This window comes from Protopterus annectens, chromosome 11.part0 (assembly GCF_019279795.1).
Source record: "Protopterus annectens isolate FY-2018-M chromosome 11.part0, PAN1.0, whole genome shotgun sequence".
Taxonomy (NCBI): domain Eukaryota; kingdom Metazoa; phylum Chordata; order Ceratodontiformes; family Protopteridae; genus Protopterus; species Protopterus annectens.
The window spans coordinates 1,171,410,612-1,171,426,499 of record NC_056745.1 but is presented as its reverse complement, the minus strand read 5'-3'; the positions used below and the strand labels follow the sequence as shown (position 1 = coordinate 1,171,426,499).

Sequence of the window (15,888 nt, the reverse complement as noted above, 5' to 3'; positions counted from 1 at the left end):
AGCATTTACATCAATTCCATTTTGTCACTGAACTATAAAATGCGTCACTGTGCCTGCCTTAATATATAGACATATGAACAAGTCTTGACATTTGCCAGTTTATACGTTTTTAGTGTCTGTAATTTTACTTTATTTTCCAGCAGTTTTCTGGATTTTGACATTGACTTGTAACACTGTTCATTTTGTCTTCTTAGTAAGTACAAGGTTGATTGTGCATGCCTCAGTGGAAACCCTGACTGTCCAATCCTTAAACAAAATTCAGAACCAGCAGAAAATGTCATTGGTGGATATGAGACCAGAAGAAGAAAAGGGAAAAAAGAAAGAGAAGCTTTAAAAGATGAGGTTCACAATCAAAACATTTGCCTGGATGGTGAAGGAACAGCAATTAAGCCAACATTGTCAGAGAACAAACAAAGCAGGCTTTCACCTCTTAGACTGTCCATATCCAGTAACCAGGTATCAGAGAATTTAGTTCCAAAATTGCAAATTTTATAGCAAGCAAACACATTTCATTGTAGTGTTTTTTTTTATTTCAGAGTCCTTTTGCTTTTCCTTATGGTATAATGATAGGCTCTCTGTCCTCAAACAATGCAGAAGATACCTTCACACACTAGAAAGAATGACAAGGGAATTAGCAGATGGGGAATTCCCTTGATGGATCATTGAACTTGGTTCATCCTGTTCGCTATTTGCATTTTGGCTGTGTTTTTTTCTGAGAGGCTCTGTGTTGATACATAATGTGATGTCATGCTTGAACCCTAGGGTTTCTTGCCTTTAGCCAGTTGTGTTTTCTACTATTCACACAGTTCATGTTTTAGCTTGGATACTTGTCTGTGAAAGGTTCTGATTCATTGCCCTGAAGCAGATTCTCTAAGTGTCAATTAGCCAAGACCCATGCTGATGTTATCTGTACTGTGTTAGTGTTGGAACACTGAAGAAAAGCATTTTTTTAAATAACATTGCTTCATCTCTGCTGCCTGCATGTACTGAAAGAAACTGCTGGGCTGTTTTTGCTGCCAGGAGGTTGATGGCAACAAAGCAGGCCATCAAACTCGTGTCCGTTTTTGTTGCCAGGAGGATAATGGCAGTTGCAATTATCTCATTTCTGGATGTAATAGAGGGTCTACCGTGCAGCTGCAGACCTCAGCCCCAGTACCGTCACTGTAACGAAGAATGTAAATGTGGGATACAGCCTGACCCTACCCAGAGATAAGGCCTTTATCAAAATGTCTTCCAATCCTTTCACTTTCATGAGCTTATAGATTCATAGGTGTATACTAGGCTAATGATCACTAGGGCTTTTATAGGCCTAGCTGTGCAACCCAAATGTGTCTCACAAGTTATATGTTCTAGTCCTTTATATGGGAGTGATTGTTGGTTACAACACTATTTATTGACTGCATATGTCCATTAAAGATGTGGTTACCAGATGAGGGGTGAATTTTTGATTCCTTTTCCAGTGGTCCAGGTTGTGCTTAAAAAGGGTTTGGGAGACATTTTGTTTCACATGGAGAGAGAGCCTATTCCAGAGAAAGGAAATTCTCAGAGATAACATATCTGTGTCTCCAACATGTCCTATTTTATGTTACAAGCAAAATTTAATTCTTTAGATCTAGTAGTTCTGATGCTCTTTGTTTTGTGTATGTGCAAAAGGTGCATCAGAGCGGGATCCCGGGATGCCTTGTATTCCAGGCATAGATTACCTCTCAGTAGGCTGTATGAGACTGAGTATAGAGATAGGGCTTTGAGGCAAACCTCATAGAAAATTGTGTTTATGCTCTATATCCTTTTTTGTAAGGAACCTTTGCTGACGTTCCAGTTGCTGAATATATCTGGTCAGGTACGTACTGAAGGGGTCTTTATACTTGGTGATGGGTCTGATGAAGGCTAAATATAGTGGTATGATGATTTTCCTGGACCTAGATGCCATGCGGTTATAAGTTGAACAACATAAAAGGATTTCCTTACTACCTTAGATATGTGTTGGTCAAAGGCCAGGTTACTGTCTTACTTGTGTTTCCAGATCCATGACTAGTGGGTCAACTCTTATGTTTTATTGGGAACGTAGCATCTGAAGTAGGCAGACTTCATTTGTCTGCAACCTGTGGGTATCGGATCCGACCTCGGATCCGAGCCGGCATTTCAAAAGCTTTAGGCTCCGAGCTCCTAGCTCCTCCCTCTACCCACAATCCCCTGCCAAGCCCTAACTGACCTCAGATTTCGTTTGCCGCTTTCAAGTTGCAACGGACTCCTCGAGCTCCTGGTTACAGATAAGAATTTTGACAGAAAATTTTTGAAAAACTTTAACTTTTTTAAGTTGATTAGTTAGACGTGTATGTGTTAGGCTTTCCTCTCTCTATCTTTTTAATTTTTCTCAGGTTTTGCGTTAAATGCTTGGGGGTTGAACACCTGTCATCTGGTTGTACCATTTGTGCAGGGTTCAACCCCCGAGCTTTAAGGGAGCGGAGGTCGAAGCTTGTTCTGGCGGGACTTCTCCCTCCAGATGCGGCTCCGGCCTCTGCCCCTACTAGTCAGCAGCCTTCAGCAGGTGCTGTGGTCTCCCCTCCCCCGGCTGGGACTCAACCTCCCTCAAAAAAGCCGGAGGAGAAGGGAGACTTCAAGGGAGAAAGAGAAAAAGGAGAGACACAAGGAGAGGCACCATAAATGGAGAGCCGAGACCTCAAGTTCTGCTCCTCCGTCTAAACGGGCCTCCCCTGTGTCTTCTAGATCTCCTCCTCCTCGGCTCCACTCCCCTCGGTTCTCTTCTGGGTCCGAGGAGGAGGCTAGCCCTTCTGTGAGGTCCCCGAGGCGGCTCTCTAGGTCCGCTTCAGTGGCCTCATCTAGATCCACTTTTTCTATGAGCGAAGCAGATATGGACCGGATGATGAGGCGTTTCATCCAGGCCCAAATGCAAATGGGAGTGCTCTTAGCCCCCCCCCCATCTGGGAGGGGCTTCGACCCCTTTTTCGCCCCCTTGGCTCCTTCTCCGACCCACACCCTGGGTTCGGAGCTCTCGGTGCCGGGCAGAGTTGGATCCGGGGGTGGGTCGGATCCGATAGGTCGGCGCACCTCGGATCCGACCCATCCCTTGAGTGCTTCGGGTACTTCGGACCCGACCTCTCGGAGCCGAGGGAGCTGGTGTGTCTTCGGCTCCGTCTAAGTCGGAGCACACCGGTCTCTCGGATCCGACGGTTTCGGCTCCGACTCCGGTCCGTGCTTCGGATCAGAGTGGGGGTCGGCTCTCGGGGCTTAGAGAAGCTGGCTCCCCCTCGGCCTTCGACGTAGTGGAAAGGGCACTGTTGAGGACTACCGGACCCCCGGTCCCTGCCACGGCTCCACCCCGCACTCCCTTGCAGTTGGGTCAGGCTCCCATCAGCCGGTCCCAAGGACAGCCCGCCTCGATGCCCCAAGTAGTTCCCTTGGAACATCTAGCTGCTGAAGAGGACTCCTCGGACAGTCCCCCCGAGGAAGTGCCTCGGAAGCGTAAGTGCAAAAGGAGGCACATGGACTCCCCAGAGTCCATTACCGAAGACACAGACTTGGATGAAGGGGAGGGCTCCCCAAGATCACCCCCGGAAGACATCTCCTTTGGAGATATTATGGAAATGTTAAGGATCAGGGGGGGTGGTCTGCCCCCAAGGCCTCCTCAGACGAGTCTGTGTTCTTGGAGGCATTCGAGGCGGGCCCATCTACCTCTTGGGTGTCCCCTCCTGCCGATCCTCTGATGGACCTTATATCCACCAGAGCATGGAAGGATCTGGACACCGTTGAGCCTATACCCAAGCGTCCTGACCTTATCCTGAGCCCCCCGGCGGACTGCACTCACTGGAGTAAGGGCCCCCGGTAGATGCCATGATGATGGCTGCAGCCACGAAGAAGGAGTTGGCACAGGAGAGTCGTCCTATGCATCCTACGGGCAAGGAGTCCCGCTCGATGGATCTCATTGGGAAGCGAGTTTTTAGTTCAGCAACTTTCTCTTTGAGAGCGCTGAACTACATGGCACATGTTATCAGGATGTAGCGGGACCTGGTTAAAGAGTACGCTGCATCCCCCCCAGAGTCCATATCGGGTGAGGACAAACAAGTGTATTCAACCCGTATGGCCACTCTTAGAGTGGTTTCCAATACGTCTATGCGGCTACTTTCTCACGCTACCGAGGGAGCCGCTAGAGCTAGCGGAGCGGGCCTAGTCATGAGGCGTCAGGCCTGGCTCCACCACTGTGATTTCGCAGAGCCCTTCAAGGCGACTTTCGCGAATGCCCCCTTTGATGGTTCTGCCTTCTTTGGCAAAACTGTTCGCGAAACTTTAGTCCAGAGCGAGAAGGACGGGAAGACGCTGTCTGCCGTCTGAGTCCGCTTCTCAGCTCCCCAGAGGTCCTTCTCGAAGAACCAAAAGGGACAGAAGAAGATGTGGTTCCGGAAGTCGCAGCAGTCCCAACCTGCTCCGGATAACCAGTCCTTCCGTGGCAGAGGAGGACAAGGAGGTCGCCGTCCTAGAGGCAGAGGGGCTCCTAGAAACTTTGGGTCCAGAAAACCTTTCTCTGACAGACCCACGCAACAGCCCTGAAGGGTTGCCCGGCTGTCCATCTCTGGAGGCAGTCGGGGGGCGTTTTTCGAGGCACCTGACTTCTTGGGAGTCAATCACATCAGACCGTTGGGTGCTTCGTGTGATATCCAGAGGTTATACCATTCCCCTGATAAAAATCCCCAGATTCCGCAGCCTCCCCGATGTACCACCCGACCAAAGGGAGGCAGCAGCTGTCGAAATCGAGCAGCTGCTAGTAAAAAGAGCCATCCAGCACGTCCCCGAGATCAGATCGGATCAGGGTTTTACTCCAGGTTCTTCTTGGTGCCAAAGAAAACGGGGGACTTAAGACCGATCTTAGACCTTTCCCTATTGAACCTGTCAGTAACCAAGCAAAAGTTCCGGATGGTCACCCTACAATCTATACTCCCCCTCTTGCGGGAGAACAATTGGATGTGCTCTATCAACCTCAAGGACGCGTACTACCACATTCGGATGGACAGACTGTCCAGGAGGTTCTTTCGCTTCCGGCTGGGAGCCAGCCACTACCAGTTCAGAGTCCTCCCCTTCGGTCTCACCTCTTCCCCCAGGGTGTTCACCAAGGTACTAGCAGTAGTAGCGGCCCACCTGAGACTCCAGGGATTTACAGGTCTTTCCGTACCTGGACGACTGGCTCCTAACGGCATCATCAAGGCATCTACTGTGCTCAGCCAGGGACTATTTCCTTCTTATAGCCCCAAGGCTGGGCATCACCATAAACTGGGAGAAATCTTTACTGCACCCCACACAACTTATAGATTTCATAGGAGGAAGGTTGGACACAAGATCAATGCGGGCCTTCCTCACCCCAGACAGGCTGTCCAGCCTGAAGTGTCATATCACAGCAGTCCTACAACCGTTTCCGACGGCGGCTTCGGTCCTGAGGGCCCTGGGTTCAATGGCAGCAGCTATTCCACTTCTTCTTCTTGCTCGCTTACACATGCGGGTTCTTCAATGGACCCTACAGGTCCAGTGGTCCCCGCTATACTCCTCTCTCAACAGCCCAATAGCAGTCAGCTAGGCATGCAAGGACTCCCTGTTCTGGTGGCTCCAGTCTCCGGAGCCTCTAGCAGGGAGACCCTTTTGTGCAGCATTTCCCCGAGCCACGGTGACCACGGACGCTTCTCGCCTCAGGTGGGGGGGGGGCATTCTGCGGGCAAGATTGTCCAAGGCACGTGGAACACCTCAGAGACCTCGTTGCATATAAATGTCCTGGAGATGAGGGTGGTGCTCCTAGCGTTGCAAGCACTTCACAGCCTTCTTCCTACAGGGACTATTGCGATCCAGACAGACAACATGTCGGTAGTCTGGTACATCAACAAGCAGGGAGGAATCGGGTCCTATCCCCTTTGTCGAGAGGCCATGAGAGTCTGGGAATGGGCAATTTCCACCAAACGCTTTCTTGTAGCAATGCACATTCCGGGAAAATCCAACATCCTTGCTGACAAGCTCAGTCGCACCATTCTTTCCCCGCACGAGTGGTCTCTCAATCCTCTGGTAGCAAAGAAGATTTTTGCCGTCTGGGGGCAACCCTGTTGCAATCTTTTTGCTTCTCACTCAAACCCCAAATGCGACAGTTTCTTCGCTCTACTTCCCCCACCTGGGGAATCCCCGAGAGACGCTCTGGTGCATGCTTGGCCTCCCGGTCTCCTTTTTGCCTATCCTCCACTACCTCTGATGCAGAGGCTCTTGCAGAAAGCCAACAGTTTGGGGAGCAGAATGATTCTCATTGCCCCGTTCTGGCCTCGTCAACCCTGGTTCCCTTATGTATGGTCTCACAAAGTGAATCCGCCCTGGATTCTGGATCCGATCCCGGATCTCATCTCCCATCCTCTAGAACTTCCGGTCCCGAATCTACACACCCTGAAATTGGCAGCCTGGCTGCTCCAGTTCCATCCTTGATTAGGACTCCCAGTATCTCGTCACCTGTCAAGGCCATTTTAGTGGCGGCTCATAAACCTTCCACTAGGAAGGTTTTATCGGAGCAAATGGAAAAGGTTTTCTATTTGGGCGGTCCAGAAAAGTATGGATCCTTTTTCAGCACCTATGTCTGCGGTGCTGGATTTCTTAACAGACCTCTTTCATCAAGGGGCTAGTTCTTCCACGGTAAAGGTACAAATGGCAGCGATTTCCCATTATCATATGGGTCATGAGTCAGCTCCCCTCATGACTGCGAAACTTTGTAAGACCTTTCTCAAAGGAGTTTTTCTGTTGAGGCCACCAGTCAAAGAAGCTGTACCACCTTGGGACCTATCCTTAGTTCTACAGGCCCTTACTGCTCCTCCCTTTGAGCCTGCAGCTTCTGCAGATCTAAAGTACCTTTCCTGGAAGACTGCCTTCTTGGTAGCCATTACATCAGCCAGAAGAGTGTCGGAACTTCAGGCTCTATGCATCAAACCGCCTTACCTTTCATTCTTTCCAGATTGGGTGTGCCTCAGGACCAATCCATCTTTTCTTCCAAAAGTTTCTTCGGAATCTAATATTAAGCAATCAATCAACTTACCTGTGTTTTTCCCCAAGTACAAAAACAAAGGAGAATCTAAGCTGCATTCTTTAGATGTTCATAGACAATTGCGCTTTTACATTCACAGAACGGCTGGTCATAGACAATCAGATCAGCTGTTAGTCTCCTTTGCTAAATTTGCTTTGGGCAAAGCAGTTTCCAAAGTCACACTATCGAGATGGATTGCTAATTGTATTCTGCAGGCTTATGACACTTCAGGTAGGCCTGCTCCTCAAAGGGTTATGGCTCATTCTACTAGGGCAGTTTCCACGTCAGCCGCGTTTAAGTCCCGAGTACCATTGGATGATATCTGCGCGGCAGCCACTTGGGCCTCGTCTCATACCTTTATTTCTCATTATAAGGTGGATGTTGTTTCCAGGGGAAGAGCATCCTTTGGTTCAGCGGTGCTCCGGAACATCATTCCATGACGGCCGCCCAAGATTTAGGTAGCTGGGGACTCTGTCCCACAGGTTGCAGACAAATGAAGTCTGCCTACTTCAGATTTAGAAGTTATGTACTCACCATAACGTTCCATCTGAGTAGGTGACTTCATTTGGATGCAACCATCCCCCTGACCTTTATACAACGAGAGTTTATGCATCTATTTAGATACTTTTATTTTAGTATTATATAGGCAAACTCAATCTGAGGTCAGTTAGGGCTTGGCAGGGGATTATGGGTAGAGGGAGGAGCTAGGAGCTCGGAGCCTAAAGCTTTTGAAATGCCGGCTCGGATCCGAGGTTGGATCCGATACCCACAGGTTACATCCAAATGAAGTCACCTACTCAGATGGAACGTTATGGTGAGTACATAACTTCTAATTCTTGGCATGACCATCTTCCCAAAAGGTACTATAATGCATTTATTTACATTGAGTTTTAAGCCATGACTTTGACACCAGTCATTTGTCTATCTTGGACCAATTTGAAAGATAGTATCCTGGCAGGATTCTGTGACTGCTCCCATTCTGTAGTTTTTACTTCTTAGAAGATGCCAAAGATGAGTGGACCCAGCACAGAGCCTTGAAGGACTCCTATGGCGACTGGCCTCTTTGAGGAGGAGGTTTCACCAATCCTAACTTTGTGGGTCCTATCTGTGAGCCAGCTGGCTATCCAGTGTTTATATAAGGATGTATGTATGCCTAATTCCTTAAGTTTGTTATCAGAGCCAGAGTTGGGGTATTGCATTATAATGCCTTAGCCAGATCAAGGCAGGCAGTATGCACTGTTCTGCCTTCATACATTGCCTAGGTGACCTTTTTAGAGAAGTTCACTAGGTTCAGTAGGCATGACCTTCCTTTGCCAAAGTCAGACTGGGATGCATCTAGTGTCTGAAGGTTTTCTATGTCTTTGTTAATCATTTCTATGATAATTCTTTCAATGGCTTTAGATGTAAGACTAGTCAGACTAATGGGTCTGTAGTTTCCGGCATCTATTGATGGCTTGTTTTTATGAAGAGGGGTGACTGTTGCAGCTCTCCATTCTCGTGGCAACAAAGCCTGTTTGAAGATAGTAGTTAAACAGTAACTCCAGTGGCTCTGATAGGTCATGGTTTAGACTATTCAGGAGGCATCCTGAAATATTTGGGTCCACTGAGGCTGCGTTCTTGGCCTTAGCAAGCGCAGCCAGGACTGATGTGCTCTCCTTTTATAGATGGAGATGTTATGTTTGAAGGTATTTCTTAGGAAATGGCTGCGGTTGATTTGGAAGAGTAAAGTTGGAACTGAATTTGGCAGCTGGCAGATTCCCAGTATCACCCAGCTCAGTGAATGTGGCACCAATAACCAGTTCAACACACTGCTGTATGCAACCTTTGAGGTTTCTGACATAGCTGAAGAAGGCCTTATGTTTTTTTTTTTTGTTTTTTTGTTTGCCTTGGAGGCTATCTTTACCTCAAAATTGGATTTATTGGACTTAATTAGTGCTCTTGGCTGCCTTTTAATTTTGATGAGAATCCTCATCTGTATGGAGTTACTTATCCTGATTTTAGATATGATTTTTTTTTTCATTTTGTTATACAACCTGTTTAACCTGAGATGCCACCAGGGTGGTTCATTTTTAGATTTAGTTTTTAGCTTGCTACTGGTAGATTAGTGGATACACCCACTGACATGGCTGTAAAGAGTTTCTGTGAACAATTCTGCATAGCCTGCTGTGTTTTCTGGCTTTGGAGGGGCATTGAATTTTGACAAATTATCACCTAATAAAAGGTAGTTTGCTTTGGAATAGTTCTTGACAGTTACTGGATTTGCTGGGTTATCGAGTTAATTTTGATTTCAGGAGACACAGCTTGCCAGGGAAGACATTGCATTCAGGATGGTGCAGCGTTCTTCCATGTTTGTGAGTATAAGATCCAGTATGTTGCCACCTGTAGTGGGTGTATCCACTAACTGGTTAAGGGTGTTTGTGTTTACGAAGTCCAGAAATCTCTGTGTCCATTGATTTGGGGTCATGTAGAATTCCCATTATATAGAAAGATAATTGAAGTTCCCTGTAAGTAAGGGTGCTATGAGTTTCATGGGACATAGAGGGTGACCTGCAGCTTGCTAAGATATGGTACAGAATTTTATATATGGTGATCTGCACATGGAGACACTCCAGCTCATCATCCTGTTTAACCAACCTAGAGGTGTGATTGTTATTGATGTCTATCAAGACACCTCCACCCTTTGTCCCTGGCTATGCAGCTAATGGTCTAATAGTGTGGAAGGCATGGAAACCTTGCACTGCCCTTGTACTGTCTGCATCTTTAAACCTGTCGCGGTACCTGCACATATATCAGTATCCTCTAGGGTTAGGAGAGCTTGGAGGGAGTTTAGTTTTTTTTTTTTTTTTAGGATCCTGGCATTGAGCAGTAATACCTTGAGGTTCACTTGAGATGATTTTGCTATGTTTGTAGGTTTGTCAGTTTGGCATTGGCTTCAGCCAGTATTCAAAAGCCTAGAGGGGCTAGGTGCAGCCCATCCCTAGCAAAGCAGCATGGTTAGTTACCCATTTCTTCTTGTGCTGACATATATTGGATTCCCTTAGAATGATACCAGAAACTCATCCAGTTAAAATCAGTCAACTTTTGTTGGTATTGTTGCATCATTCTTGGTGAAGGTAATATGCTACTGAATACTAGGCTCATAGCAACCCGAGACACACAGCCAGAGAGATCTGTAATGTGTCTCTCCATATAGTCTAGGGAGGTACGTCTCAGGTTTGTGATGGAATCATACTAATACCTGTGGTGCTCTGACTTGAATCCAGATAAGTAACTAACCATTTATCATCTTGTTCAGACTTGTTAGAGGCACATCAGTATGTCTTGCAATGGAATTCCCTGTGACTAGAGTCTGAGAAATGTGTCTACGTGCCCATTAGGTTTAGTGTTTGGAGGCTCCACAGATTAAGGCTGTGTGTATATATGTTAAGTGTTTATTTTGTATTTTGTTGACTTTTGGTTTGCTCAGTATATTCTTTGCTGATGGGTGTTCTAGGAGGTACTTTTTTTTTCTTTTTTCTTTTTTTTTTTTTAGGAAAATTGTTGCATTTAAGTGCCTCAGCATATGTTGGTCTGTGTGCTGTATGCTTTGTGTGGGGTGTGATGTGTGTATGGTTTTGACAACCTTGTGTGCGCCTTTATGTGAAAGTTTAGCCTCCATTGACATTATGTGTATACACTACCTCTTGCAGACTGTATCTGTTACTTTAAAGATCAAGTGGTTGTCATTAAGCATGAGACCATTGCTGCATTGTCTTAAGATACCCATATCCACCAGGCTGGCTGGAGTGAAATTTAAGGAATTGTGTAACCATGTTGTCCGGTCCACTAATTGGTGAGCTACAAGGGTGCAGCATACAGGAGTTAACAGAAGGCTATTAAGGATGCTTTGTTTTCAGGATTGGATGGTTGGAGGCCGACTAGGCTATAAAATATTAAATTTATCAATATTGCCACTCACTGTGCAACTAGCTACTGTAAGCTTGTCAGTGTGCAAGGTATTTGTTCTATATTTGCTGCTTTATAGTGTACTACTTTATGGGCAGTTCTAAAGGGAAAATGTGTTTCTAGATGTTTGCATCTGTACAGGACACTGGCATGGCGAGCAGCTCCATGCAAATGTGCTAAATATATACCAGTACTGAAAATGCAGAAAACTAACTACCAAGTCCTTTGGCCAGTAAAACAACTGTATTCTGAGCCCTTGTGTGTGCTTCCCGTCTCAGACAGACCCAGGCAAGCACCTGCTGACACTAGATGAATGGTCTCATTCCTCCAAATGAAAAAGCACAGCAAAAGTGTGTCTGGAGTGAAATGCTACCACAGACAAACTTAAACTTAAGAAAAGTCAATAAGCAATTCATGATAGTAGCAGTGTACTATAAACAACACATAAAAGTGTGATTATTCAGTTAAAGTACTTTGCTTTATAGAAATGAGCCAAGAAGCCATTCAGCTGTACAGAATATATAAAGGCATTAAAAACAAGGGAAGCTGATTAATAAACCATCTGGCCAATAAAACAACTACATGCAGGAATCTCTAGTGTCTCTGCAGCCTATATAGACCAGAGTACCACCCACTACCACTAAATGAAAAATCCTCTGGCCTCTTAATGTTAAAACACAGAAAAGAGCTTGCTAGAGTGTAAAATTACACCATCGTGTCCAACATCTAGCTAGTTATTGAATTCGGAATAATTAAATCACTAGAACAAATGAGTGAAAAAATGCACTTTTTTTTTTTCAAAATAAGCACAAGGACAGGCAAATAAATAATTCAAGATATCAACAGTAGTGTAGAAAGGGAGGCACTGATAAAGCTCAATTTACAGTAAGGATGTGCAGCTTACAAATCCCCAATTTTAAAAAGCATATCAAGGAATAGGGAGGGTGTGTGGGGAAAAATAGAAAAATATTTCCAGCAGGGAGTCAACAGTGCTTCTGTTTTCTGTAGGCCTTGACACAAGCCCACAGATATATTCGGTGTATGCAAGTATCACTCAAGAAACAAATTAGGTGGTGGGAAAAAAAAATCATGTAAAATGTGCAGCCTGGGTAATTTGTGTCTATCTGCCACACAAAACAAAAACACCAGGCCAAGCAGATTAGGGGTGAAACCATCCTCTTGTGTATGTGAAGGGACCTGGAAGCAGGTACTGTCCTTTTGCATGCTAGCTGAAGTTTGCATTCCTGAAGGTACACTCAGAAAGCTGGGTAGAGATAGATGCAGAACAGCTCATAAGAGTCACCCTGTTTCAAGTCAGGTTATCCTGAGGACAAGCAGCCTCGTCCCTGGGACTCCTCTCCCCTAGGGTCTGCAGAATGACACTGTAGGCGTCAGGGGAGGGGGGGATCATAGGCTTGTATTTTTAAGCATTGACTTCAAACAACATTTTAACACCCATCTGGAACTGAAGTGTTTGTGCAGGAGGGCACCTTTAAGGATTATGGCCTGATGTCAGGTCACAGACGTCTGCAGGAATCTTGTCTACTTCCCACCTTTGGAATGCTTGCTACAGAGCACTAGATCCCTTTTGCCCCAGTATCCAGTGTGCAGTTTTCAGGCACTTTTCCAGTGAAATCTGAACACAAGCTGTGTTCCAGAGTTTTTGTGTAGGGATCTTATTTCAGATTACTCTGCTTAGAAGAGTCTTGAGGCCAGAAGGCCATAGTATGTAGAAAAACGGAGAGAAAGATTCTTCCATGCACTAAAGCTCCACCCAAGATGACCTCTCATGGAGAAACCTTGAATTCTTTAGCTTTCTTTTGGACTGGCCTCATTCCTTTCCTGCATAGATGCTTGAATGTGTATCTAGGGTAGATTAAACAGGAGCCCTTGCTCGTGTCTTCTGTTAATGCTCTTAAAGGGTGTACCATACCAGCAGCAGCACCCAAAGAGTGTTCCTAATGCTGCCTTGAAGACATGCCCCCAATAGAGAGAATTAAAATCTTCTCCAGTCTTTTCTATGCAAAGTCCCATATGATCTCCATTCTTTTTTTGCTGATCCGTGTACTGACAGTCATAGGATAATAGGAAGTTACTAGGCTAATGCTCCTGGGGCCCTTACAAGCCTAGCCAAGAGTTTATCCCCAAAAAAGAAACCTCAGTCAGCACCTGTTGCTCCTGTCAGTGAAGGACACAGGTGGAACCCCCGGGACAAATTTGTGGTTTCCCATCCACTCATCAAGGTTGTGCTTGAAGAGGGTCAGCGAGGTACTCTGACATGTATGGGAAGTCTATTCCAGGGATGGGGCAGCCTCTGGGAGACAAACCTGTTTTTTCAGCAGGTTTTGTTGATGTCACATATTAGATTCAGGCCTTTTGAGTGGGTAGTGCGCGAGGAGTTAGACTTGCAGGTATGGAGCATCTGTAGTAGGGCAGGGTCTGAGATTGCCTTGTAGGCGAGACACAGATCACCAGTAAGCAATCTGTATGATACCAGGTAGTCATAGTAATTTGAGCATGTCTGTTCGGGCAGGTTTTAGAGGTCATGGATTCTCTTTGTGAGGTATTTCTGTGGCCTTTCCAGTTGGTGCAGAGATTTGGAGAGGTACATTCCAAACAGGGTGCTGTACTCAATTGTTGGTCTAATGATGGAGGAGGAGTATAGAGAAGCAATAACCTCCTTTTTTTCTGGATGTCATCCCTTTACTTATGAGATGAGCCAAGTAAAAGGCTTTTCTGACCACTGCCACTACATGATGGTCGAATGTGAGATTGTTGTCAACCTGAGTACCCAGGTCTCTCACCACAGGTTGTATACTTAGGAAGTTGCCTTTGATGTGGTAATCAGTAGGGGCAGTGTTTTTGCCAAATGGGATGATGATGATACATTTTTGTGTATTTGACTTTGGCACCAGTCATTAGTTGCTTTGAGACCCTCTTGCAGTATGTTGATATCATTTGGGAGTCGGTGACAACACCCAACGTACAGTTGTCCACAAACTTGGTCAGCCACAAACCTTTTGTTTTTGCCTGGACCTCTGAGAAGTAGATGCCAAACAGGACAGATCCCTGGGGAACTCCATTAGTGACAGGTCTACTGTCTGAGGTGGCGGCACCTATTTTGACCTTGTGGGTCCTTTTGGTGAGCCATTTGGCCACCCATCCGATGAGATGGGGATTTACGCCAAGTTGTGTTAGCTTTTCAATGATGCCTGAGTGGGGGATTGTGTCAAAGGCCTTGGCCAAGTCAAGGTAAGCTTTATGTACTGACTTTCCCTCCCCAGGCCCTTGGTTGACAGTCTCATAGGTGTGTACTAGGCTAATGGCCCTGGAGCCTTTACAAGCCTAGCCCATAGGATTACCCTGGCATCATGCCACCCGACCTTGGTTCCCAGTCCCTCCCGCGAGTAGAGCCACTGGAGTGATCCCTGGGGTGAATTTTCTATTTCCCATCCACTCATCAAGATTTCTCTTGAAGAGGGCCAGTGAGGTGCTCTGTTTGACATGTATAGAAAGTCTATTCCATAGCATGGGCAGTCTCTGGGTTACGAACCTGTCCCTCCAGCACATTCTGTTGTTTGTGGTAATGAGGTTGAGACTCTGGAGTGTGTGGTGTGGAAGGATTGGGATTTCTTTAGATGTAGCATTTCTAACAGAGCTGGGTCAGACATGGCTTTTTAAGTCAAGCAGTGATCGCCTCTAAGTAGGCGATATGAGATAGAGAATAGTTGGAGTTTTTTGAGTCTGTCCATATAGAGCATGTGTTTAAGGCCTAGGATCCTCTTTGTGAGGCACTTTTGCAGCCTCTCCAGTTGTTGCAGCTATCCAGGGAGGTACATACCAAATGGGGCATTGTACTCGATGATTGGCCTATTGAGGGAAGAGTAGAGGGAGACGATGACCTCTTTCTTCCTGAATGCAAAACTCTTAGAATTGAGATATGCCACGTAGAAGGACTTTCTGACCACAGTGGCAATGTGGTGGCCAAAAGAGAGGTTGCTGTCAACTTGTGTTCCCAGATCTGTTATAATGTCTTCTGTGTTCAGTGGACTACCATTGATGTGGTAAATCATGGGAACCGAGTTTTTCCCAAAGGGGATGCTGACACATTTTTTGGCATTGAGCTTAAGGCCATAGTTCTGACACCAGTCGTTGGTCTCGATGAGGCCTTTCTGTAGGATGTCAACTTCACTTGGGGAGTTAATAATAGCTCCTAACTTGCAATTGTCTGCAAACTTTGTCAGCCATAGTCCCTTCTTGTTGGCCTGGTCTTCAGAGAAGTAGATACCAAACGGGAAGGGACCCAGGACCGAACCCTGTGGGTCTCCACTCATGACTGGTCAGCAGTCTGACTTGGAGTCAACTAGTTTCACACTGTAGGTTCTATCTGTGAGCCAGTTTGCAACCCACCTAGTGATATAGGGGTTGATGCCTAGCTTAGTGAGTTTTTCTATGATTCCTGAGTGGGGAATGGTATCAAAGGCCTTGGCTAGATCAAGGTAGGCTGTATGTACCACCTTGCCTTCATCCACAGCTCTGGTGACTGACTCAAAGAAGTTGACCAAGTTGGGCAAGCATGATCTCCCCTTCACAAAACCAATCTGTGTAGGATCCAGAGTTTGGCGATTCCCTATATCCTTGTTTATTAGGTCCCTGATGTGGTCCATAGCTTTGCACATCAGACTTGTTAGGCTAATGGGGCGACAGTTCCCAGATCTGTAGTCACTGCTCCTTTGTGGAGAGGGATGACTGTAGCAGTGTGCCTCTCGGTAGGGACATAGCCTGAGGTGAGGCTGTGACTGAACAGGGCATACAGATGAGGTGCCAGTTCACTCTGTAGTTCATGTAGAACACAGCCTGGGATATTGTCAGGTCCCATAGAAGCTGTA

General features: G+C 46.3%; 1 protein-coding gene across 1 annotated transcript in view; it reads left to right on the top strand.

Annotated features, from left to right (window-relative positions):
- KMT2E (lysine methyltransferase 2E (inactive)) overlaps positions 1-15,888 on the top strand; it is a gene marked incomplete in the record, with an annotated part of 3,388,239 nt that overhangs the window by 1,754,621 nt on the left and 1,617,730 nt on the right. The window contains 1 exon segment of the mRNA XM_044088526.1: positions 195-456. Coding sequence (XP_043944461.1) covers positions 195-456 — 262 coding nt within the window.